The following is a 24,801-nucleotide window of genomic DNA, read 5'->3' as shown; positions in this document are numbered from 1 at the left end:
AACTAAATTTATTTTAACATTTGTTTCCCCATCACTTATTTTTATGCCATATGTTCTACTCATCTGTTGACAAGGTAGACAAAAGGAGCATCAGACACAAGGTTTTCACAATCACACAGTCACAATGTGAAAGCTGTGTCATTATACAATCATCATTAAGAAACATGGCTACTGGAACACAGCTCTACATTTTCAGGCAGTTCCCTCCAGCCTCTCCATTACATCCTGAATAACAAGGTGATATCTACTTTAATGCATAAGAATAACCTCCAGGATAACCTCTCGACTCTGTTTGGAATCTCTCAGCCATTGACACTTTGTCTCATTTCACTCTTCCCCCTTTTGGTCGAGAAGGTTTTCTCAATCCCTTGATGCTGAGTCTCAGCTCATTCTAGGATCTCTGTCCCACGTTGCCAGGAAGGTCCACACCCCTGGGAGTCATGTCCCACATAGACAGGGGGAGGGTGGTGAGCTTGCTTGTTGTGTTGGCTGGAGAAAGAGGCTCTCCTGGGGGTGACTCCTAGGCCCAATTTCAAGTAGGCTTGACCTATTCTCTGTGGGGTCAAGTCTTACATGAACAAACCCCAAGACTGGGGGCTCAGCCTATAGCTTTGGTAGTCCACACTGCTTGTGAGAATATCAAGAATTCAACTTGGGGAGGTTGAATTTTCCCCTGTTCTCACCATTCCCTGATGGGTGTACTTTGCAAATACTTTCCCACTCACTGATCGAATCACTCTGGGATTTATTGGGGCATCACGGTGGACAAACCAACAAAATCTCATGTCCTACCCAAGGTTCCATGTACTTATGGTGTTCAACCAAGCTATCTACATAAGTTATATTAGGAAATGCACTAGTCAAAATATAAATTTTGTACCAAATAAGCATTTTTTGCTTAAGTCTCACACATAAGTTAAAATGTTAAAATATTAATTGCCATCTATTTTCAGCACCCTGCAGTAATGACATTCCTTTGTTCTTCCTCATGCAAAAACATTTTTAAAATTTGTACATTTTGTCACTATCATTATACACTCTAGGCATTCCTAGATTATACCATCTCAATCTTTGTCATCAATCTTTCTAATTTCATTAGTGCCCCCAGCCCTCCTCCCTCTATCATTCTCACATTCAGCTTCATTCAGTGTTTCAACATAATTGTATTAAAGTTAGGTCTTATTGTGCTGTCCATTTCTGAGTTTTTATATTCAGTCCTGTTGCACAATCTGTATTCCTTCAGCTCCAATTATCCAATATCTTACCCTATTTCTATCTCCTGATGGTCTCTGTTACCAACGAAATATTCCAAGTTTATTCACTAATGTCAGTTCATATCAGTGAGACCATACAGTATTTGTCCTTTTGTTTTTTTGGCTAATCTCACTCAGCATAATGTCCTTAAGGCCCATCCATGTTGTTACATACTTCATAACTTTATTCTGTCTTACAGCTGCATAGTATTCCATCGTATGTATATACCACAGTTTGTTTAGCCACCCATCTGTTGGACATTTTGGCTGTTTCCATCTCTTGGTAGTTGTAAATAATGCTGCTATAAACACTGGTGTGCAGATGTCCATTTGTGTCCTAGCCCTCATGTCCTCTGAGTAGATACCTAGCAATGGTATTGCCGGGTCATATGGCAATTCTATATTTAGCTTTTTGAGGAACCACCAAACTGCCTTCCACAGCAGTTGCACCCCAGTCTATTTTAATCATAAATTGATGTTAACTTTTATCAACCCCCTTCTTGGCAATTATTGAAACGACTATGATTTTTGTTCTTTAATATGAGGAATTACACTGATGCTACTCTAATTGGCAAACCAAAATTTCATTCCTAGGGTAAACACATCTTTGTCACAATATGGTATATTTTTTATGTATAGATATAATATACATATATTTGATATATATTATCATATATATTTATAGATTCAGTTGGCTAATATTTTGAGTTTTTCAAATGTGTTTTAATTAAAATTCATTTGTTGTTTTCCTTTATAGCATTGTCCTTCTCAAATTTTGGTATCAAGGCTGTTAGCTCCACAAACTGAGTTTGGAAGTGTTCCCCCTTGTTCTGTTATAAACTAGAGAGTTTGTTTAAGATTAGAATAAAATTTACTTAGAATGTTTGGTAAAACTCATCTGTGATGTCGTCTGGGTCTGGAGTTTTTGTTGCCCGGAGATTTCTGACCATTAGAAAAAAAAAATACTCAGGGCCACGTAGGACAGCAGAACCAAAGGTCATGTTTTTGGTGTGGGCAAATGCCACTGGGAAAATCCAGATGTTTTGACTTAGACATTCTAATTAATTCTCTGGGTTCAGGCTTTTCCCAAATCTTGAGCTAGCAATTACTTTCTCTTCGGGTCTTCTGTGCTTTTAAAGTGAAGAGATGTTTTTCAATTCATTTTATCCAAAGGATTTTATTGTGTTTATTATGAAGCTTGTTAAGAATGACATAAGCTGTCAATACTGAAACAACAGTCACAGCTTTTTCTTACATTGGTATTGAAAATGGGGCTTGGGGGGTGAATGTTGGGGTTCAGTGTCTTCTAGCACTGCACTGGAATTGTCTAGTTCTTTCCTTGTGGGTGCTCGTTTTGTTTTTACTGGGGGGTGGGGGCTGGAGAGTGCATGGGCCAGGAATCAAACCCTGGTCTCCTGCATGGCAGGCGAGCATTCTACCACTGAGCCACCCGTGCACTCCCTACAGATGCTTTTTAAAATGTATGAAATAATATTGTAGTTTATCTAGGTTATGTTGTTTCTGTTGAATTTTTGGCTCATTTTGTTTAAGTGCCTTTTTTTTTTCATTCAACTAGTTCAACTTTAGCCAGGGAGACTATGACCCTCTCTCCAGACCACCCTTTCAACCCACGTCTGCCTGTAGACTCAGCTTTGAAAGACAAGATGGTATGAGCCAGAGGAACGCAAGTGCGCATGGCCTTCAGGGGATAGAATCTCAAAATGCAAAGGCAGCGGGCTATGAATCAGCCTAAGGAAGGGTGGACTAAGAGGTAAGGACCGATGAGTAGCTAGCATGAGGTCAGGAAGGGCTTTCAGCGCCAGGGGAGGGCCCTCTGATGCACTGTCTAAGGCCAGGGAGCCATGAATGAGTTTGGGCAGGAGGGAGTTAGGGTGAGCTCTCTGGCTGTTGGAAAGATCCCTTTAGAGTGCACGTGGGAGATGGGGAAAAGACTGGAGGCCAGGACGTGACAGAATATGCTGGAAGGTTTTAAGGGTAAAAATGGCACAAGCACATGTCCCCAGAGAGGTTTAAGATGCCACGTGGTGAATAGATGCCAGGCTGAGGTTACTGTTCAGCTGGGAAGGCTCTGAAGAGCTCTGAGAAGGGAAGTGGCACCCACACGTTGCTGCCCTGTTCCCTGCATGCCTGGCCACCCCTAGGCCCCAGACCTTGCTGTTCCAGGAGAGACCAGGAAGCACTGAACATGTGCCCTGTAACAGGACCTTCGTTCATTTCTTTAATCCTCACAGCAACCTTTGAGGTAGGACACACTATCCCTGGTTTACAGAACGGGAAACTGAGGTACAGTCAAGTAAACTGTTGCCTAACAACACCTTAGAAAGTGATGGAGCCTGGATTTGAGCTCACATCTCTCTAAATCCATCACCTGTACTCTTTCTGCTCTACTTCGGGGGAGCTGCCAGGGGTTAGGTGGGGGTCTCATACAGTAGCTAACAGGGCTCTTCATGCTTCATCAGTGAGTCCCAGGCTTCTCCTTTCCGTCCACACTGGCTGTGATTCCTCAGGCCAGGACTGAGGCCTGGGCGGGTCCGCATTTGCTTGTCTGGATTTGATCTCCGAGTACTCGGTGGCAGTGGTCTTCTGGTCCTCGGGCCTCCGCAACGTCATCCCGTGAAAGCTGAGGGAGGCGTAGTGGAGACTCTGCTCGTCCCCCGGGGAAGGGCTGTCGCCAGGCGGGTTCTCCTGGTCCGGGGAGGCACGTGGCCAGGACTTTCGCCTGGAGCGCTGAATAAAGGGGAGAAGAAGGGAATCAGAGCAGGGACGTGATGGTCACAGTCCCCATGGGGAATGTGGGCTGGTGGGACATTTCTTCATTCATCCTTTTATCAGCTCTCTGGCTGTTGGAAAGATCCCTTTAGAGTGCATGTGGGAGATGGGGAAGAGACTGGAGGCCCGGAAGTGGCAGAATGTGCTGGAAGGATTGAAAGGTAAAAATGGGACAAGCTCAACTATGTGCTCATTTATTTAAAAAATATGTAACATTAGGATGGAGGAGACCCTACTGAGGGCTTCCTACTCACATTCAGGCCTCACAAAAACCCAGTAGAGAAGATACTGTTATTATTCCCACTTTACAGATTGGAAAACCAAGTGCGGGGAGGTAAAGGCACTTGCCCAGGGCTACCCATCTAGTGATGCCTTTTTGCCCCTAGCCTGCCAGGCTGCCGTGCCAGGTCCTGGACTCGGGGTGAGGTGTACAGTGTGAAAGAAGCAGATGTAAACCCTGACAGTCCACTACAAGGAACAAGAAAAAGCAAATCTCTAGGGCCTGTGAGTGATATGAAACATTTTGCAGAACAAACCAGGAAAGAGGCCCATCCTGGATCCTGGACCCGGGTTCCCGGAAACAAAAATAGAGCGGAGTCTAAGTTCCCAGCTAGGGTGGCACCCAGGCGCTGGGAGCTGGTCCCGTCCCTCTCCCGCCCCGTCCACACCTCCTCATGGCCGTGCCAGAGAGAAGAAAGCACAGAACAACTGAGCCTTCAAAGAGTAGCTCAGAAAGGAAAGATGAAAGGATCCAGTTTAGGAAAAACAAAAAAAAGTTTCAGCACAACAAGCTGGGGAGAGCTCCCTATATTAGGCATAAGCAAGATGAAATGAAATAACAAAGCAGCTATACACACTGCAACTACTGTAGCCAAAGAAAGGGGAACATGGACTTGTGTCCACTAATAACCTTACAATATACGAACAGGGGTGAAATTCGCCAACCGTAAGATGAGATTCAGATTAAATTAATTCACAGGATCAAGCAATATGTTCTCTTTCACTCAAGGGCTATTTGCTGCATGCCAGCTCTGAGTTAGGTGCTGTTCTAGCAAATGGGGACATAAGATGGACTGAAACAGTTCAGAAAACCTGCCCTCAGGCAGTTATGTGTAAGCGGGGAGATAGTAATGCTAGAGAAACAGCAATCAGTGAGCTCCGCACAAGCTAGGCACTGTTCTAAGCACTCATCCCAAAAAGATAGTTGAAAGATACAGCACTATCATATCCATTGTCCCATTTCCAGAAGAGAAAACAAAGAGAGGTTAATTAAATTATCCTAGGTCACAGAGTTCAGAAGCGGGTCAATCCAGGACTAGAACATAGGAAGTTGAACTCTGAGGTCTGTTCTGTTCACCGCTTTCTCATTCTGCTGATGGTATAAAAACTTACAGAATGGGAAAAGCAAATCTCTACAATAGTTCTTGTCAGGATAGTGAATTCCTACTGACTCTATTTCCTAAGGTCCAACCACGGGGGAGCTAAAGACAGAAGTATAGAATGCCAAGATTAAATGAATGGATGAATGAGTGAAATATACTGAAATCTCTGGGAGAAAGGAAAGGGTAATTTGAGATGGGGGAGGCAGTGATGGTTACAGCAGGGGGCACCTGACTTGTCAATGAGAGAATGGATTATCCCAAATATATTTGAATTCTGCTCCTGCCTCTCGTCCACCCTTGCCTTGGGACAATCACAACCTTGCCTCCCTCACTGCAACATTCAGAGAGCAGGGACAGGACATGATATGCAGGTGTCTACAAGGCAAATGGTGGATGAGCACCAAAGCCCTGTTCAGGGGAAGAGAAAGAGAAACAGGTGGGGCCTGCCTGGGCAATTTCATTCTCGTCCCCATTTTTCCTCTCCAAACTCCCCCGGCTGGTGGATCACAGTCTAGGAAGAGCCCTGCCCAGTGCTGCTTCTCCTTGCGGGTCTGAAAGCCTGAGCTGCTTTGTTGGAGCGACAGGAAGCGGGAAGGATTGGGTGTAATCTTGGTCTTGGAGACACCCCACCCTGGGGCTTGTTCCTTTGTGCTCAGTCGGTCTGACACAGACCAGAGTCTGCCCCTCACCCTCCCTCAGGAAACACTGCCGGACAGCGGGAGGGTGACCTCGGGGGGGTAGGACTCGCAGGTCAGCAGAGTGGGCACGTGAAGAGTATAAACGTTCTGGAAGAAAAACAAACTCCCATTCCATCCAACGCATGCATATTCGAACACTTTGAACAAGAATTTAAACTAAGCAGTACTCTGAAAGACAAGCTGTGGTGTTAGAAACATAAGAACAAAAGTGAGAAATTATTCCTAATCTTATTGAAAATAATTATTCTTAATTAACTATTCTTAAATTAAAAGGACCCAGTGGAAGTATAATGTTTGACAAATGTAATGGGTGAAATAGAGAATCTTATGGATGAGATGAAAGATAGAATGGATACATCTGAAAACAAATTAATGAGCTTGCAGGGCAATTTAAAGTATCTCCACAGACAGGAGGAGGGAAAGATGAAGAATAGAACATAAGAAATATGAGTTACATACATGAAGAATAGAAATAGAAAATACCAACATTCAAATAATAGTAGCCACAAATTAGATAGAAAGCAAATAGAGGAGGGTGGGCCATGGTGGCTCAGCAGGCAGAGTTCTCACCTGCCATGCCAGAGACCCGGGTTCGATTCCCAGTGCCTGCCTATGCAAAGAAAATAGAGGAGGAAGAACTATTTGAAAAGTAAATAATGGAGACCAAATTCCCAGAATTAAAGAAAGACGAACAATCTTAGCTGAAAGGGCCCTACAAATGCAAGAAAAAAGACAAGGGAAAACCCACATCCCAATAGCGTATAGTGAATCTTAAGACTATCACAACCAAAGAGAAAATTTCGAACATTTTCAGGGGGAATTTGCAGATTGTCTACAAATATGCAAGAATCAGACTGCAGAAGATTTCTTTAGAGCAATACTGAATGCAGGAAACAATGGAGTAACATATTTAAAGCATTGAAAGAAAATAATTTTGATCCTAGAATTTATATCCTGCCAAAATGAAATTCAAATGTATTCAGACATACAAGGCCTAAGAAGTCTTACTACATAAAGACCATTGAAAACACATTTGGAGGAAGAACGAAAAGAGAATTAAAAGAGAAGCAATACCAGGAAGTGTTGCAGTAAGTGTGTGACATAAGGGTGAGGAAATACCTCAGTAAAATGTGTGTAGCTGTCTATAAAGAAAACAAGACCAAAGAATAGAAAAATATTAAGTGTGTTCATAATAATCCAGAATGAAAACTGTCAATCCTTAGGTAGTATCAGCATCATAGATGGTGACGGGAGAAAGGGGAGAGCAGGAGACACAAAAGCAGGCTAAAGTTCTTATTGTATTAAGTGTAATGTAGAGATATTAATTTTTAAGTAACAAAGGAGAAAAATGAAATATTGAAAAAGTGGAACCAAGTGATAGTATATAAAGTGGTAGAAACAAGTCCTCGTTCATCAATAAACATGACAAACACAGAGCAAACTCACCAGGTAAAAGACAGAGGTTGACAAATAGGATTTGATAGCCTGGCTAAAATTACAAAAAGAGAAGTTACAAGTAATCAATGACAGGAAAAATCACTGCTAAAGAGTAAAGACACAAAAAATTGAAAAAACGAAAAGGATGGGAAAATATCAGGCATTTTCTAACCGATAACAACTGGTATGGCTTTATTTTAAGATCTGGGCAAATAGACTCTAAAATGTTCACCTTTAGAAGATCTAATACTTCTGAAATATATGGTGTCGATTTTAAAGTACTCCAAATATAAGAAACATTTGATAAAACCCCAGGAAAAAAATTGACCAATATACTGTAATTGCATAAGATTTCAACATACCTCCCTCAGATATTGATAAGTCAGGAAGACCTATCAGTGCAGATTTGGATTTGAATACAATTAACACACTAATCTATTTTATAGAGCATTTCAGAAATAGAAAATATGCATTCTTAAGCATACAGGAAACATTTACAAAAATTCATCATGTTCCAGGCCTCAAATTTCAAAAATAATAAAAACTGTCTATTTTGACCAAACTACAATTTGTTAAAATTTAATTATAGAAAGATGTGTAAAAATCCCTATCATTTGGAGAAGTCTTTAAACTCCCAAATAATTAAGATTGGCACAAGCAATCACAATAGAGTTATAACAATTTTTAGGACTGAATGATATTAAAATGGCACATATCAAAACTTGTGGGATGGACTAAAAGTGGGTTGAAAGACATTTTTCCATGAGCATTTTTATGAAGAAAGAAAAGTTCTGTAAGTTAAGCTCAGGATCCTGGTTAAAAATTAGTCAAAGAACCTCATAATAAACCAAAGCAAGCAGAAGGAGGTGCTAAGAAAATGAGAATCAAAAATGAAACAGAAAACAAAGATACAGTGAGAAGATCAGCAATCCAGAAGTTGGTTCTTTGAAACTAACATAGAATGGGCAAATAATTGGCAAGATTTAGGTAGGAAAGAAAAAAAGAAGTTACAACTAATCAATGATGGGAATATAAAAGAAGAGTCAATCTCAAGTAAAACAGTATAAAGATAAGAGTATATCATCCATACCCTTTTGCCAATAAATTATAGAACTTAAGTGAAACCAACAAATTCCTAGGACAAAGCTTACTTAAGAACACATAAAAAATTGCACATGCATTCCTAACGTAACTTATGTGGACAGCTTAATTGAATACCATAAGTACGTGGAACCTTGAGTAGGACAAGAGATTTGTTGGTTTGTGCAGAGTGATGCCCCGATAAATCCCAGAGTAATTTGAACAGTGAATAAAAAAGTATTTGCAAAGTCCCCTTTGGGGAGTGGTGAGAAAGGGGGAAAATTCAACTTCCTCAAGTGAAGAATTCTTGATATTCTCACAAGCAGTGCGGACAACCAAAGCAATAGGCTGAGCACCCAATCTTGGGATTTGTTCATATGAAACTTAACCCCGCAAAGGATAGGCTAAGCCTACTTAAAATCAGGCCTAAGAGTCACCCCCAAGGGAGCCACTTCTCTTGCTCAGACGTGGCCTCTCTCTCTCAGCCAACATGGCAAGCAAACTCACTGCCCTCCTGCTCTCTACGTGGGACATAACTCCCAGGGGTGTGGACCTTCCTGGCAACATGGGACAGAAATCCTAGAATGAGCTGAGACTCAGCATCAAGGGATTGAGAAAACCTTCTCCACCAAAAGGGGGAAGAGTGAAATGAGACAAAATAAAGTGTCAATGGCTGAGAGATTCCAAACAGAGTCGAGAGGTTATCCTGGATGTTATTCGTACGCATTATATAGATATCACCTTTTTAGTTAAGGTGTAATGGAGAGGCTGGAGGGAACTGCCTAAAAATGTAGAGCTGTGTTCCAGTAGCCATGTTTCTTGAAGATGATTTTATAATGATAAAGCTTTCACGATGTGACTGTGTGATTGTGAAAACCTTGTATCTGATGCTCCTTTTATCTACCTTATCGGCAGATGAGTAAAACATATGGATTAAAAATAAATAATAGAAGAATAAATGTTAAAATAAATTTAGTAGATTAAAATGCTAGTGATCAATGAAAGGGAGGGGTAAGGGGTATGGTATGTATGAATTTCTTTCTGTTTTCTTTTTATTTCTTTTTCTGAATTGATGCAAATGTTCTAAGGAATGATCATGATGACGAATATACAACCATGTGATGATATTGTGAGTTATTGATTATATATCAGGAATGGAATAATCATATGGTAAGAATATTTGTGTTTGTATGTTTTATGTTGAATAGTTTAAAAATAGATATTATTTCATTGATAAGTCTATCCTTTTAAAGGAAAAATAAATTGCACATGCACACATAACATCAGGCCCATATGGTTTTACAAGTTACATTTACCCAACACTCAATTATTCTGTAATTCAATATTATCTTAATTTCAAACCAGAGAAAAATAGGAGGTGAAATCAAAATTATAGGCCCTTTTCACCTTAAAATGCTAAACAAAAGGTTGGCAAATTGAATCTAGCAGGACATAATAAATATATACCACGAACAAGTTGGTTTTCTCCCAGGAATGCTAGCATGGTTTCATATTAGGAAATCTTTAGCTGTCATACGTTGTGGTAACAGTTTAAGGGGAAAAAGTAATATAACTATTTCAGTAGATGCATTTGGAAAGTTCAGGAGAAATTCAGGATAAAAATTTTAGGTTAGTTCATGCTAGAAAGTCACCTCCTTAACCTCATGAAAATTATCTACAAAAAAAAAAACCTAAAATTAAAAAAAAATTAATTTAAAAAAACTAAAATTAAAACTACCTTAAATGGTGAGGATTGGACTGTGTTTCCTTCAAAACTCGGATTAATAAAGGATGCTATCACTTGAATTAGGCTTTGACCACAATCTTAGCCAGCATATTAAGACAAGAAATTAGCACTAAGTGCTTACGATACAAAAGGGAGTAATAAACTGTTACTATTTTGTAGATGATATGATCATCTAATTTGAAATCCCAAAAGACACTAAAGACAAATTATTAGGACTAATAGGAGCGTGTAGTGAATTGGAAGGATGTAACATCTATTTCAAATGCATTTGTGTCTCACTTTTGCTGGTTCTACCAAGAGAACGAAGGCCATTCTTGGCACTCCGACAGTTGACATCTCAGAAGAGGCAAGTGTCATTCTGAAGGGGTGCACCATTATTGTCAAGGCCCAGGAGGACCCCAACAGGAGAACTCAACCCCATCCAAGCAGACAAGAGCAAAAGAGAACCTCTGATTTGGCAAATGGTGGGGAAATACAAAGGAACTGGCTGCAGCTCACACAATCCGTAGTCATGCAACCGCACACAACAAAGGTGTTACATGGACTTCCGTCTCAAGATGAGGTCAGCGTATGCTTACTTCCCCATTATTCTCCTGAATTATCAGGAGAACGGGTCGTTTTGTTGAAACCTCTTAGAAGAAAAATACATCTGCAGATACCAAAAATACAATGCAGAGTTTGCATGAGGCTGGGTGTTTCTTGTTCAGTACTGAAGCCGCCAAAAGATGAGTTGATTCTTGAAGGAAATGACATTAAGTTTGCCTCAAACTCAGCTTCTTTGACTCGGCAAGCCGGGACAGTTAAAATCAAGGATTTCAGAAAATCTTCAGATAATGTCTGTATCTCCAAGAAAAAACAGTGTAGCGAGATTAGGAATGAGTCATAGAATTCTCCGCTGCAAAACAACAAGATTCCAAATGACATCCAAGACCAATTTTGCTGTTTTTTTTTTAATTATAAAAAGCAGCCCCATATTTTAATATATATATATTTACACTCTGGCCATAAGCAATCAGAAAATATACTTTTTTCTCCCAGAGTTTAGGACTTTTAATTTGTGCCAAAGTCATTGAAGCAAAAAGTCACAATAAAGCATTCTGCCTTCCTTTACAAACCCCAATGCAAAAAAAGATTTGTAGGAAAAAAAATGACTTTATACATGGGATGAAACTTAATATAAATTCAAAACTTACAGATAAGAGTTAGTTCTGTCACTCATCTCTTTAAGAAGTTGATAGGAATATCCAATCAAAACCAACAGAGCAACTCCCTTGAAACTTTACCCATATGGATTTCCAAGTAGACCACAGGACTGTAAACTGGCTTGGAGTATCCTCACAAGACTGTCATTTATCAGGTAACAGAGTTAAAACCCCAGAGTCCTTTCTTCAAATGGAAGAGGGATAGACAGAAACAGAAGAAACTATTCAAACTTCGTCTTCTCGTTATGGTTTGTGGCCTCCTCCTCCTCCTCGTCTGCCTCCTCTAAAGCCTCCTAGCCCCCCAAACCTCCCCGGTCTCTGCCACCTCCAAATCCTCCTTGGCCTCCGCCATGACCCCCAAAGCCACCTTCACCCGTAGGCTTGACCCAGTCCAAAGTAACCTTGTTTCCATCAATTTCACCATCTTCCATGGCTTCCTTGACAGCTTTGGCATCTTCCTCACTTTTGAAGTCTACAAAACCAAGCCTTTTGGAGGATCCTGTTTCCTGGTCAGTGACTAGAGTGGCATAAATGAAGCCATCAGCTGACTCCTTCAGTGTCTCTTCAGTGGTGTCCTCAGTGCAGTCCTCGACGGAACCTCGAATGGCTGGCTTCTTGCATCAGGTGATCCCCTGGGCCCTTGGAACTCTAGCCTGATTTCTTTTCCTTCAATTTATCCTTTCTTACAGGAATTTAAAGCTTCTTTAGCATCTTCAAATGAAGCAAATCCTGTAAATGTACACACCTTAGATTTGACAATTGATTCTGGGGGACCTTGTTAGAAGTTGCCTTCTCAGATACTTTCTGAAGGATTTCTTCTGTTGAATTGTAGGAGAGTTTTTGATTCACCACTCCAACAACTATTCTTTCCACCTCTATAATCTTGACTTTGCCCTTTCTCTCCTGTGTAGTACAGAGAAATGGATTGCCCATCGATCTCTGGTCCCTGCTTTTCTTCCAATGTTTTCTCGGCATCAGCTTCTGTCTTAAATGGAATATAAGCAATCCCTTTACTCTTTCCATTTTTGATAACTAATCTGATCTCCACAGCATCTTCAAATACTTCTTTTAATTCATCCTGAGTTACTTTGTAAAGCAGATTTTTGGCCAAAAGTGTTCTGGCATCTTGATCTTTCTTATTGTCTTTTTCCATTGGTTTCTCTTATTTAACTTTACTGCCAAAGACTTCTGAACCTGTGAGTGCCAAGACTTTTTCCTTGTCTGCAGCAGGTTCAAAATCCACATAGCCAAACTTCCTAGACACACCAGTTCTGACATCCACAACAGCAAGATCATTTTTAGCAAAAAAGGTCACTGTTTTTAGCTCAGGAGATATTTGAAGTTCAGGTTTCCAACAAAAAGATCGAAAGGGGTAGTTTCTAGTGCTTCTACTTTCTGTTTCTTAGTTTTAGGAGCAGCTTTCTGCTTGGACATTTCCTTCTTTCCTTTTCCAGCTGCTTCTTTGAGGCTCTTCCTCTTCTTCCTCCTTCTCCTCCTCCTCATCATAGTCCTCTTCCTCCTCCTCCTCCTCTTCATTCTCTTCATCCTCAGCCATGCTCTTGGCCTTCATAGGACAAACTTTTGCAGGCGCTTTCTTTCCTTTGGTTGGTGTGGTTTCTGTAACTTCTTCAAAGCTATCTTCATCATAGTCTTCACCATCTTTGTCCTCTTCATCCTCATCATCCTCTGAGGCAGAAGCAGGAGCTGCTGCTTTCATCGCTGTCAGCTCAGATTCATCCTCAGCCCCATCCTCTTCCTCACTGTTGTCATCCTCTTCCTCATCACTGCCATCCTTCTTGGTATTCTTAACATTCTTTGCCCTCTTGGTTGGGGCCACGGCTTCCTCACCAGGGGTTATCACCACCACTGGCTTGCCAGGCGTAGCTCTCTTCTTGCCAGGTGTGGCTACTGCTGTGGCTGGTGTAACTATCTCCTTGGCCGGTGTGGCTGCTGAGTTTTGCCACAAAGACAGATGCATTCTTGGCAGGTGTGGCAACTGCAGCCTTTTTGGTTGGAGTAACCACCACCTTCTTTGCCGGAGTTACGATGGCCTTCTTGCCTTTTTTCTAAGGAATGACAGCCTCCTCTCACTGCTCACTTCTTCATCTTCTGACATTTCCTCACTGTCACCATCTTTTCCCTCCCTTGGGGGAGGAGTCATTTTCTTGGGGTCACCTTGAATTTCACTGACCTCCCAAAGCTCTTCACCTCGCCGCCCTGTCACCCCAAACCGTGAGACCTCCCCACTAATCGTGCGAGACTTCCCTTTCCCGCAGCAGGGTGACTCCACCGTGCCTGAGTCCTCTGAAAGCCAAAAAATACACTTTTTAAAAGATAACGTTTAGGGGGATGCAAGGGTAGTTCAGTGGTACAATTCTCGCCTGCCATGTAGGAGACCTGAGTTTGATTCTTGGCCTGTGTGCACTTAACCAAACTAAACCAAACCAAAACAACAACAAAAATTAACAAATGGCGCTGCAATAGCAGGATCGTCACATGGAAAAAGAATGAAGTGTGACCCCCACCACACAGCACACAGGAAAGGAAAAAAAAAAAAAAGATAACAGTTTACAGTAGCTGTAAGAACTACTTCCTATGCAGAAAAATAACAAGACACGTACAAGATTGGTGTGCAGAAATTCTACACCTTTCTTTAAAACATTAAAAAAGACTTAGATGACTAGAGAAAATGCCTACTTTCATGGATAGGATGGCTTGAATTCATAAACAAGTAAACTATTCCCAGATTGATCTGTGGATTCAATGTGATTCCAAACAGACACTAAAAGTGATTTTCCTGGAACTTGACCAGATGATTCTGACATTTAAATGGAAGAACAAACTGGTAAAATAGCCAAGTTATTACTTAAGAAGATTAAGTCAGAGGTCTTGTTCTATCAGATATCATGACTTAATTCTTAAAAAATATTTTTATTCAGATATCTTCACACACATACAGTCCATCCAAACTACATAATCAGAGGCTCACAGTATCATCACATAGTTGTGTATTCATCACCATGATCATTTTTAGAACATTTGCATCACTCCAAAAAAAGAAATAATAAAAAACACTTAAACATCCCATACCCCTTACCCTTCCCTCTCATTGACCACTGGTGTTTCAATTTACCCAATTTTTGCCCCCCCCCCATTGTTTATTTATTTTTGTCCTTATTTTCCTTACTCATCTGTCCATACCCTGGATAAAAGGAGCATCAGACACAGGTTTTCACAATCACACAGTCGCATTGTAAAAGCTGTATAGTTATACAATCGTTTTCAAGAATCAAGGCTACAAAAACAGCTCAATGGTTTCAGGTACTACTTCCATCACAACTTAACTTTTGAATCCACAGAATCTATTGACTCTATAGATGGTGTGGATCTAACACAGGGATAGTATGTGTGACCACTGGAATGGAGTAGAAGCCGCAGAAACAGACCCACACATGTACAGAATTGTCATATCTGGCAGAAGTGGCATGGCAGAGTAAGGTGGAAAAAGGAGCAACTATGTTCTATAAATGAAGGAGGAACTACATGGTACACACTGCACATCAGACACAAAAATCAATTCCAGTTAGAATAAGTCCTAAAATAGCAAAAGGAAAACATGGAAACTTTTAATCGAAACTATATTTGAATATCCTTCTGAACTTAAGGTGGGAAAGATTTTCTTAAATGACACAGAAGGAACTCACAGAAAAAAGAAGATTAATTAATATGGTCATGTTACACTTAAGAACGTACATTCATCAAAGGTTACTTTAAGGAAAACGAAAAGACAAGCTAATCCTCTGGGGAAGATATTTATGCTCACGAATACTCATCAAAAGACTCTCATCTTCACCGGAAACCAAGGAAATGCAAATTAACTACCATAATGAGATATCATTTTACACCCATTGAGTGGCAAAAAATTGGGAAAGCCAAGTGCTAGAGAGATGGTAGAACAACTGGATTTTAGAAATATAGATAGTGGAAATGGAAATGGAAACAATCACTTTGGAAAACCGTTTGTCATGATCTGGTATAGATGAGCATTCACAACCTGTGAGCTAGTGATTAGATTCTTAGACATATGCCCAAGAGAAACTCCTACATCTGAACACGAGACATGAATACAGTGTTCTCCATAGCAACACTTGAAAACAACAAAAAATGCTCCTCAATATGAACTGAGATGAATCTTGAGATGTCATCATAAAATGAAATATACAGTCAGAAAGATGTGTGAGCTAACACTTTGTGCAACAACACAAATGACTCTTCACAATATAAGAGTTGGGTTTAAAAAGCAAATCCAGAAAGAATGCATGGAGCATGATATTCTGTAAGATCAGGAGGTATTTTTAACTACACATTGCATATTTCAGCTCTATATACATGTAATAACACCAGCAACACAGGGTTGAGAACAGTGATTACTGCGAATGGGTCAGGAGCAGCACGTGGGACTTGTCCATGGTCCCACTACTTGGTGGAGACAAGACTTGAACTCAGGGAGATTGGCCAAGGGTCGGGCTCTCAGCCGCTGCCCTGGCCTAGGCATATGCATGTTCTCATCAGTGTTATAGGTCCTAAAGTTGGATAGTGTGTTCACACTTGCTTATCATGTTATAAATTTAAAAAAAAAGAAGGAAAATAAAAGTAAACTATGCTTGTCTCCATGATAACAATTTGGTTATGAACCACACATTTTGGATAATTCCATTCAGGGCAGCATAGCCCAGATTTTATGAATGGGAAGAGGGGCCACGCTGGATAGGAATGGAGGGGCAACAGTTATAAGGGCTGGAGCACACCTGGCCCTGTCCAGTGGGGATCTCACAAGCATAAGTGGGGGAGAAAGGTAAATACAGTGGAGTTGTGTGATGAGTCCGAGTCCCTAAGTAGAGGGACACACATGGGGACACAGAAGAGTCAGGGAAAACTGTTGATGGGGAAGGAGAGGACAAATGTCTTCCAGAGCAGGGTAATCTACAATTTGGAGCAAGAAGGATGAGAAGGAGTGGTCTGGGGAAAATAGGGATGGAAGGGCATTTCAGGTGGAAGCAACTACATATGCAAAGGCTTAGAGTCAAAAGGGAGTGGGGCTCTACAGAAACACAGAGAAAATCGGTGAAGTGGGTGAGCTCAGCGAGTGAGGCAGGCTGAGCAGGAAATGGGCCAGAGAGGCTCCCAGGTGAGACCCAGATATCGGGCCAAGAAATGTGGACTGGATTCTCCAAGCAGTGGGAGCCAAGACCAACAGTGAAACTGCAGCTTAGGGGGAAAGTGTTTACCTGGGGGACATGGTTCTGGCCACTTGTGTTGAGGGTGGGCAGGAAGCCCAGCCGAGGGCCAGTGTTAGCTTTACTTCATAAGAAGGTTGGCTGGGATGTCGTGTTTTCTCGGCTCTGGGAGATGAAGGGGGACGAACAGAAGGGAGGACAACTCCCAGGTGTCTGCCAGGTGAGCAGAGAGACACAGGTTTGGGAAAACACTGAGCAGCTCAGTCTGGACTTGCCCAGTGGACATGCCCAGGGCCTGTCCCAAGAAGTCACCTTGTCACTCACCCAGGCGACTGTACCCATGACAGGGTCTTCATCGGCCATGCCCTCTGGCCTCCCAGCTGCTTGCTTCCTTCGGGCTTTCACTCTATGGGAAGAAACCAGGACTTAGCAGCTGGGACGGCTCAGGGCACAGGTGGGCAGGCTGCCCCCTGCTCCAGGCAGGGACACTGAAAATGACAACTGGGGCATCCCTGGAACTGGATTTGGAGACCCTCCGATGAAGGTATAAAAGGTTCTGGACAGGGCGGGCCACAGTGGCTCAGCGGGTAAGAGTGCTTGCCTGCCATGCCCGAGGACCTGGGTTTGATTCCCGGTGCCTGCCCATGTGGAAAAAAAAAAAAAAAAGCTTTTGGACAACCAGGGGTTGGGAGAGACCACAGACTTGACCAGGGCCACCAAAGTCTGTCCTTCCATCACTGAAGACCCTTTTGGATCTGCTCAGCTCTGTGTTCCTGGGATTCAGTGATTTCCCTCCCCACGCCCTACCACACACCTCCCTGGACCTCCGTGCACCGAAGGCTTACATGCAACAGAAGGCAAGGCACACACACAGGAAGAGCAGGGCTGTGGTACCAGCGCCCCAGATGAACCCCAGAACCACTCCTGCCCTGGACTCCGATTTCCCTGCAGAGAAGAGGGGCGTGAGGAGACGCACTCCAAGGATGCCCTCTCTTGTTCTCCACCTGCGGATGGGACTTGTCTGGAAAGCTCCCCAGTCACGACATGGCCCACCCGATCCTCCCAAGCAATCACCTACCCAGGCCCCAATCTTCCCCCGGCAACAGGCCCCCTGACCTGGCAGCAGGAGGACAGCGACCCTCTGGTCCCCGTAGTCATTCTGGGCCTCGCAGCTGAGGGTGAGGCCGGAGCCAGGCCCCACGCGGAGGCTGAGGTTGCTGTGAGCCCAGGGTCCAGCCGAGCTGGAGGTGGTTGTGGCAGGGGCGCGGCTGCCGCTGGCCTCCACCAGCCCCGCCCCGAGCTGCCAGCGCAGGGAGGGGGCCGGCTGCGCCCGGGCGGAGCAGCTGCACAGCAGACCCTCGGCCTCCCAAGAGCAGGAGGGGATCAGCAGCTCGGGGGGGTCTGGGGTGGATAGCGGGATGGTTGGGAGGTGCCCCCTCCTGAGCACCCATGGCTCCTCCCCCCGGGGCCCCCACACTCACAGAGCACAGAGAGGCGCAGGGAGACATGTGCAGAGCCCAGCACATTCTGGGCTCGGCAGGTGAGCTGTCCTTCATTTCCAATCCCTACTCGAGGCAGCTCCAAGACCTCGGAGTTGGAAATGAGGGAGGCATTCAGGGTTGGGGGCCCCCAGAACCAGCTCAGCTGTGCAGGGGGGTTGGCGTCAGCAGCACAGAGCAGGTGCAGAGCCTGGCCCTCCCGGACGGGAAGGGAGGAGTTTCTCAGGACCTCTGGAGCTGGGGAGAGAGGTGGAGAGAGACAGGACGCATAGAGAGAGATGGAGGGGGATGCAGAGAGTGAGAGAGGGATGCAAAGACCCAAAGAAACTGGGGCGCGGAGAGTGGGTGGCTGATGGTCCCGTGGCTCCTGCCTTCCTGAGGCCCTGTGGCTCCCCCTCCCTCCTGCTCCCCTGGCCCACGCTGTCTTGGTCCAGCCTGGACTCAAGGGGCCTTTACACCGCAAGGACGGTGACCCAAAGCGGCCGGCCCCATCTCCCCATGGGAGGGCCACCATCTCCCGGGGCCCCCTGCCTGGGCTGTTGGGCAGAGAGAGAACAGCGATCCCCACGCGGCTTCGGGATATGGGTTTAGCCAGTGCAGGAGGAAATAGGGGTAAGGTGCCCGCGGCCTAGGGGAGGCGGAGAGCCCGGGCAGAGCCTGGCGAGGGAGGTGGCCTTGGATGAGACCACGGAGGGGTCATCGGTGACCACGGGAGGGACAGAGGGATGGTGGAGGCCAAAGGCTGCCTGGCGGCTCTGGGAACAGCACGTGGGCGGTAGGGCAGGAGGGGGGAGGTTCCCACCCTCGCCGTCCCCCGGCTGCCCCCCGCACCCGAGAGCTCGGATCCCCTCCTCTGCTCCAGGGGTCGCCCCTGGAAGGTCCCCACCCCGGGGAGGGGAGACTCCTTCCTACCTGTGCCATTTCCGTAGGTGCTGATGGAGAGGTTCTGGGGCGCATCTGGGGTGGAGAGAAACAGCGCCTGCATCAGGGGCGAGGGGTGGGGTGGGGTGGCCCTGTGCCTAGGGGCCATGGGGACAGAGGGGGCGCCGTCTTTGCTCCCCCCAGATGCCCAAAGCTCGGTTCCGTCCTGTTAGCAACTCCCCCCACCCCCCGCCCCATGTCTCTGTCTCCCTGTGGGGCTCCCCCTCTGTCTCCTTCTCTCCCCACGCCCTCAGCACCCCCACCCCCCACCCCAGCACTCACAGGAGACCAGGAGCCGCACAGTCCTCTCCGTGGCCTCCAGGCCTCCCCGCAGCTGCACCCGACAGGTGAGGTGGGTGCCGTTGTCCTGCGGCCTGGGGGTGAGCGTGAGCAGCGGGGAGTCGCGGGTTCTGGGGTCCGAGGAGCCCAGGGCAGCCCCTGCCCAGGAGAAGGTGGGCGCTAGCCGCCCCTCACAGGCGCCGGGCAGGCTGCAGCTCAGGTTGGCGGCGCGGCCGGACTGCAGAGGCTCCGCCAGGCGGATGTCGGGTTTCGCGGTCAGGTCTGAGGAGGAGAGAGGCGACGCCTGGGCCACGGGGTGGGGGTGGGGAGACAGGCACCCAGGGTGTGGCCCTGAGAGTGGCCGGGGGCCCCGGGCTGAGCTGGCCCCTGGACCTGGGCCTCGTGCGACCAGCGCCCCCCGGGGACCCCCTGCGGGTCCCCTCCTCCCCGGGGCTCGGGCCGGCCCTGCCCTACCTGTCACCTGCAGGTGCACCCACTTCTCCTGGAGGTGATACTTCCTCCTCCCGCCCTCCTCCACCAGGAGCACGTAGTCCCCCGCGTCGCTCCTTCTGGCGTCTGTGATGTGCAGGGAGCAGCTGTTGGACCCGGGCTCCGCGAGGAGGTGGAAGCGGCCCTGGGTCTGTGGCTTCACGGGCTTGCCTGGCTTGTTCGTGGCCACAGGATGCCCGTAGTACACGCTGTCCTCGCCCCAGAACCAGGAGAAGTGCGGGGCGGCGGGCGGCGGGCTCCCGAGGTAGGAGAAGGAGCAGGGCACGAGCGCGCACAGGCCCTCCTGCACCACCGCCGCCTCGGGCACGCGCAGCTGGAAGCCGGCCTCCTCCTGCCGGGACCCTGGGGGGCAGCGGGGGCACCCGGAGGCTCAGCCGCAGCTCCGGCCGCCCGCCCGCCCCGCGGCCCCGGCGCACTCACCCGCCCACAGCAGGGGCAGCAGCAGCAGCCGCAGCATGTCCGAGCGCGCGGGCCGGGGGCGCGCCGGCCCCCGTCGGGGAAGGAGACGCCGGGAAGGAGCGCGGGCTGGGGCCGAGGAGCCCCAACAGGCAGGGGGTGGGGAGAGAGTGTGGCCAACCTGGGAAGGGGAACTTGGGGCACCAGGGGCAGGGGGGCTGGGGGCGGGCCGGAGGGCCAGCCGGGGCCCCTCCCCTCATTGAAGACCTGAGACTGAGCTGCTTGTCTGGTGGAAAATCTGCGAGTAATCCCCGCACGAGCGATGCTTACTATGTCAAGAGTTACAGCAAGAGTGAAGGGAGCTGTTTCTGATAATTTGGTGGGGGCTTCCTATCAGAAACATCTGCCCACTGAAAACCACTAGAAGTCCTGAGGGAAAAAACAAAACAAAACATATTCTCTTATAATCATTGAAGAGCTGGCAAGCAAGAAAGAAATTTCCAAATTCAAATCCAGTGTGGGGTGGAAACCAAGCTCATTACTGCCCTGGGGAGATTTGCTGACCTTGGCAAATTTGAGTTCTAGTCTTCTTGACTCCTGGTTCCTGCAGGAAAGAGCTGAAATACAGCCCCTCCCCCAGCTCCCCTTTTCCCCCAAGATGGATTGCCTCATGGAGAACCTCACCCCATTAAGTGGAGACCCCAAAAGCGTGAACCTCAGTGCAGAAGCAGATTAGCTGCAGTGAAGCCAATGAAGCTCAATTTGCAGAGCTTCTCACTTGCTCAGATCTTTTCAGATACCTGGCAGAGGTCCAAATGATATATCAAAGTAGCTTGAGAAAAAGAAATTTCAGTCGATCCTGGCAGAGAAAATACTGACTTCTCTTTCTATTCTTTTTGTCAGAAATCATGTTACAGAGCTGTTTGCACATAAAGAGTCAATCAAAAGGTATCAGTAAAAAAAAAAAAATAGGGATGATGTGTTATGCAGATGTGCCATACAGGTATGTTATAGTATTGATAAAAATAGTATGCACATTTTTTGAATTGTCTTGTATTTTGGTGTTTCTCAGCATTTTAGACTTTGTGATTGATGTGATGTCTTCTCATTCCAAAAAAATTCAGGTAAGTGCCAAAATTTGTATTATTTATCTAAAGAGTGCTCCTAATGTGCATATAATGACTGGACCCATGAAATTTGGGTCTGTCCCTTCCTCAGTGTTCAGGCAAAGGAGAGGTAGCCTGCCTTCCACTCCGCCCCATCCGCCCTGCCCCCGCCCAGGTCCGGGAAATTGCAGCGAACTGGCCTTGGGCTGGGCAGGGGGAACTAAAGAAGGAGCGTGGTTGTGTCCACAGGCTGTGCCTCACAAGGATGTACGACACAAACCCACCTCACCTGGGTGGTTTAGCAAATTGCAGGCTCTGTAGATGAGCATGCCAAGATCCCAAGTGCAGGCAGAGCACCCTTTATGCTTCACTGGCCTTCCATACCCAAATATCTAATTCCTTTATTAAATTCCCTGTGGAAATACATAGAGTGGCTTCTGTTTTTCATGACCGGAACTTAATTGATGAATCTCAAGAGATGAACAATAATATAACAACAGAAGGCACTGGATGATTTCAGTCTCCCTGTGTAATAAAACTCATAGCCAATTAAGAATAAAAGAGGGGTGGGCCATGGTGGCTCAGCAGGCAAGAATGCTTGCCTACCATGCCAGAGGACCTGGGTTCGATTTCCAGTGCCTGCCCATGTTAAAAAAAAAAAAAAAAAGAATAAAAGAGAATTCCCCTAATAAGATAAAAGGTGTTGTTCTAGTCTGCTAGCTGCTGGAATGCAATATACCAGAAACAGAATGGATTTTTTTAAATTTATTTATTAATTAAAAAACATTTTAACAACAAACGAACAAAAACCTTAACATATGATCATTCCGTTCTACATATACAATCAGTAATTCACAATATCATCGCATAGTTGCATATTCATCATTTCTTAGAACATTTGCATTAATTCAGAAAAAGAAATAAAAAGACAATAGAAAAAGAAATAAAACAAGAATAGAAAAATAAAAGATTATACATACCATACCCCTAACCCCTCCCTTTCATTGATCACTAGCATTTCAAACTAAATTTATTTTAACATTTGTTCCCTCTATTATTTATTTTTATTCCATATGTTCTACTTGTTTGTTGACAAGGTAGATAAAAGGAGCATCAGACACAAGGTTTTCACAATCACACAGTCACATTGTGAAAACTACACCATCATATAACCATCATCAAGAAACATGGCTACTGGAACACAGCTCTACATTTTCAGGCAGTTCCCTCCAGTCTCTCCACTACATCTTGAATAACAAGGTGATATCTACTCAATGCGTAAGACTAACCTCCAGGATAACCTCTCGACTCCACCCGGAATCTCTCAGCCATTGACACTTTGTCTCAGTTCACTCTTCCCCCTTTTGGCTGAGAAGGTTTTCTCCATCCCCTGATGCTGAGTCTCAGCTCATTCTTGGTGTTTTTTTCAATCCCTTGATGCTGAGTCTCAGCTCATTCTAGGTTTTTTCTCAATCCCTTGATGCTGAGTCTCAGCTCATTCTAGGATCTCTGTCCCACGCCGCCAGGAAGGTCCACACCCCTGGAAGTCATGTCCCACGTAGACAGAGGGAGGGTGGTGAGTTTGCTTGCTGTGTTGGCTGGAGAGAGAGGCCACATCCGAGCAAAAAAAGAGGCTCTCTTGGGGGTGACTCCCAGGCCTAAATTCTAAGTAGGCTTGACCTATCCCCTGTGGGGTTAAGTTTCATATGAACAAACCCCAAGACTGGGGGCTCAACCTATAGCCCTAGCTGTCCACACTGCTTGTAAGAATATCAAGAATCCAACTTGGGGAAGTTGAATTTCTCCCCGTTCTCACCATTCCCTGAAGGAGGCTTTGCAGATACTTTTCCACTCACTGATTGAATCACTCTGGAATTCATCGGGGCATCACTCTGGACAAACCAACAAAATCTCATGTCCTACCCAAGATTCCAGGTACTTATGGTGCAGAATGGCTTTTAAAAGGGGGATTTATTAAACTGCAAGTTTACAGTTCTAAGGCCATGAAAATGTCCCAAGTAAACAAGTCTATAAAAATGTCCAAATTAAGGCACCAAGAGGTTACCTTCACTCAAGAAAGGCCGATGAAGTTCAGGGTTTCTCTCTCAACTGGAAGGGCATGTGGCAATGTCTGCTAGCTTTCTCTCCTGGTTCTTAGCTCATGAAGCTCCCCTGGGGACGATTTCTTCTTCATCTCCAAAGGTCTCTGGCTGCATGGGCTCTCATGGTTCTCGTGGCTCTTAAGCTTTTTCCAAAATGTTTCCTCTTTTAAAGGATTCCAGTAAACTAACTAAGACCCACCTGGAATGGGTAGAGTCACATCTCCCTCTATTTAAAAGTTAATACCCACTATTGGGCGAATCACATCTCTGTGGAGATAATCTAATCAATTTTCCAACCTATGGTGCTGAAGAGGGATTAAAAGAAATGGCTGTCTCCATAAAATGGAGCAGGATTAAAACATGACTTTTATAGGGAGCCTAATTCTTTCAAACCAGCACAAGTGTCTTTAGCAAACATCATACCTGATGGGGAAATGTCAGATTCTAGAGTCTAGTAGGGCAATAAGAAATGTGTAAGAATTGAAAAGGAAAAAAGGAAAGAAGGTTTTCTTCATAAGTGGTATGATTCTATAAAGAGAAAATAAAATATATATATAGATACAGATTTGTGCTTAATAATTAGCAGGGTTGCTAGACATAAAATCAGATTACAAAATGCAATTGAATTCATATATCACAGTATAAGCAAAACTTGAATTTTATAAAATACACTATTGACTATGGCACAAAAATTATCATATGCCTAGAATATATGAAACAATTTAGACTATCTAGCAAAAATATATCATGCACCACCTTTATGGAAGATATTATGAATCTGTATTGAAGTATATTAAAGATGTAGATAAATGGGATAACATGTTAATGGATGAGACGATCGTATTTATAAATGTTGGTTCTATCCAAATTAATCTACAGAATCAAAGTAATAGCCACAAATCTGCCAGGTGATTTTTGTGGATCTTGGTAAGTTTGATGTAAAATTCTTATTGAAGTGACATATAAGAAAATGGGAGCCTAGATGGTAAGCCCTTATAGCAGCCACACTTAGTTTGAAGTTGTAGGTGTATTTCTAGATTCTGAGACACTGAGCTCTAGGTGTGTCAGCTGGTATCTCCCTGGAACCGTGAGTAGCTCCGTGATGCCTAAGACGCAGAAATGGAGTGCCGCAGCCCAGAAAGTTAGCTTAGCTCTATATGAT

General features: G+C 44.9%; 1 protein-coding gene across 1 annotated transcript in view; it reads right to left on the bottom strand.

Annotated features, from left to right (window-relative positions):
* Positions 1–944: 944 nt before the first annotated feature.
* The window catches only part of SIGLEC5 (sialic acid binding Ig like lectin 5), a 34,896-nt gene continuing 11,039 nt past the window's right edge, over positions 945–24,801 (bottom strand). Inside the window, exons 3-11 of the mRNA XM_077130448.1 lie at positions 20,456–20,612; positions 20,000–20,377; positions 19,529–19,807; positions 19,238–19,282; positions 18,308–18,562; positions 17,943–18,227; positions 17,672–17,771; positions 17,151–17,232; positions 945–4,001 (exon numbers count right to left, since the gene is read on the bottom strand). Of these exons, the coding sequence (XP_076986563.1) occupies positions 3,720–4,001; positions 17,151–17,232; positions 17,672–17,771; positions 17,943–18,227; positions 18,308–18,562; positions 19,238–19,282; positions 19,529–19,807; positions 20,000–20,377; positions 20,456–20,612 (1,863 nt within the window). The 3' untranslated portion in view covers positions 945–3,719. The remainder of the gene's footprint in view (positions 4,002–17,150; positions 17,233–17,671; positions 17,772–17,942; positions 18,228–18,307; positions 18,563–19,237; positions 19,283–19,528; positions 19,808–19,999; positions 20,378–20,455; positions 20,613–24,801) is intronic.

The sequence above is a fragment of the Tamandua tetradactyla genome, chromosome 16 (assembly GCF_023851605.1).
Source record: "Tamandua tetradactyla isolate mTamTet1 chromosome 16, mTamTet1.pri, whole genome shotgun sequence".
Lineage (NCBI taxonomy): Eukaryota > Metazoa > Chordata > Mammalia > Pilosa > Myrmecophagidae > Tamandua > Tamandua tetradactyla.
This window is presented reverse-complemented; position numbering and strand designations above follow the sequence as displayed.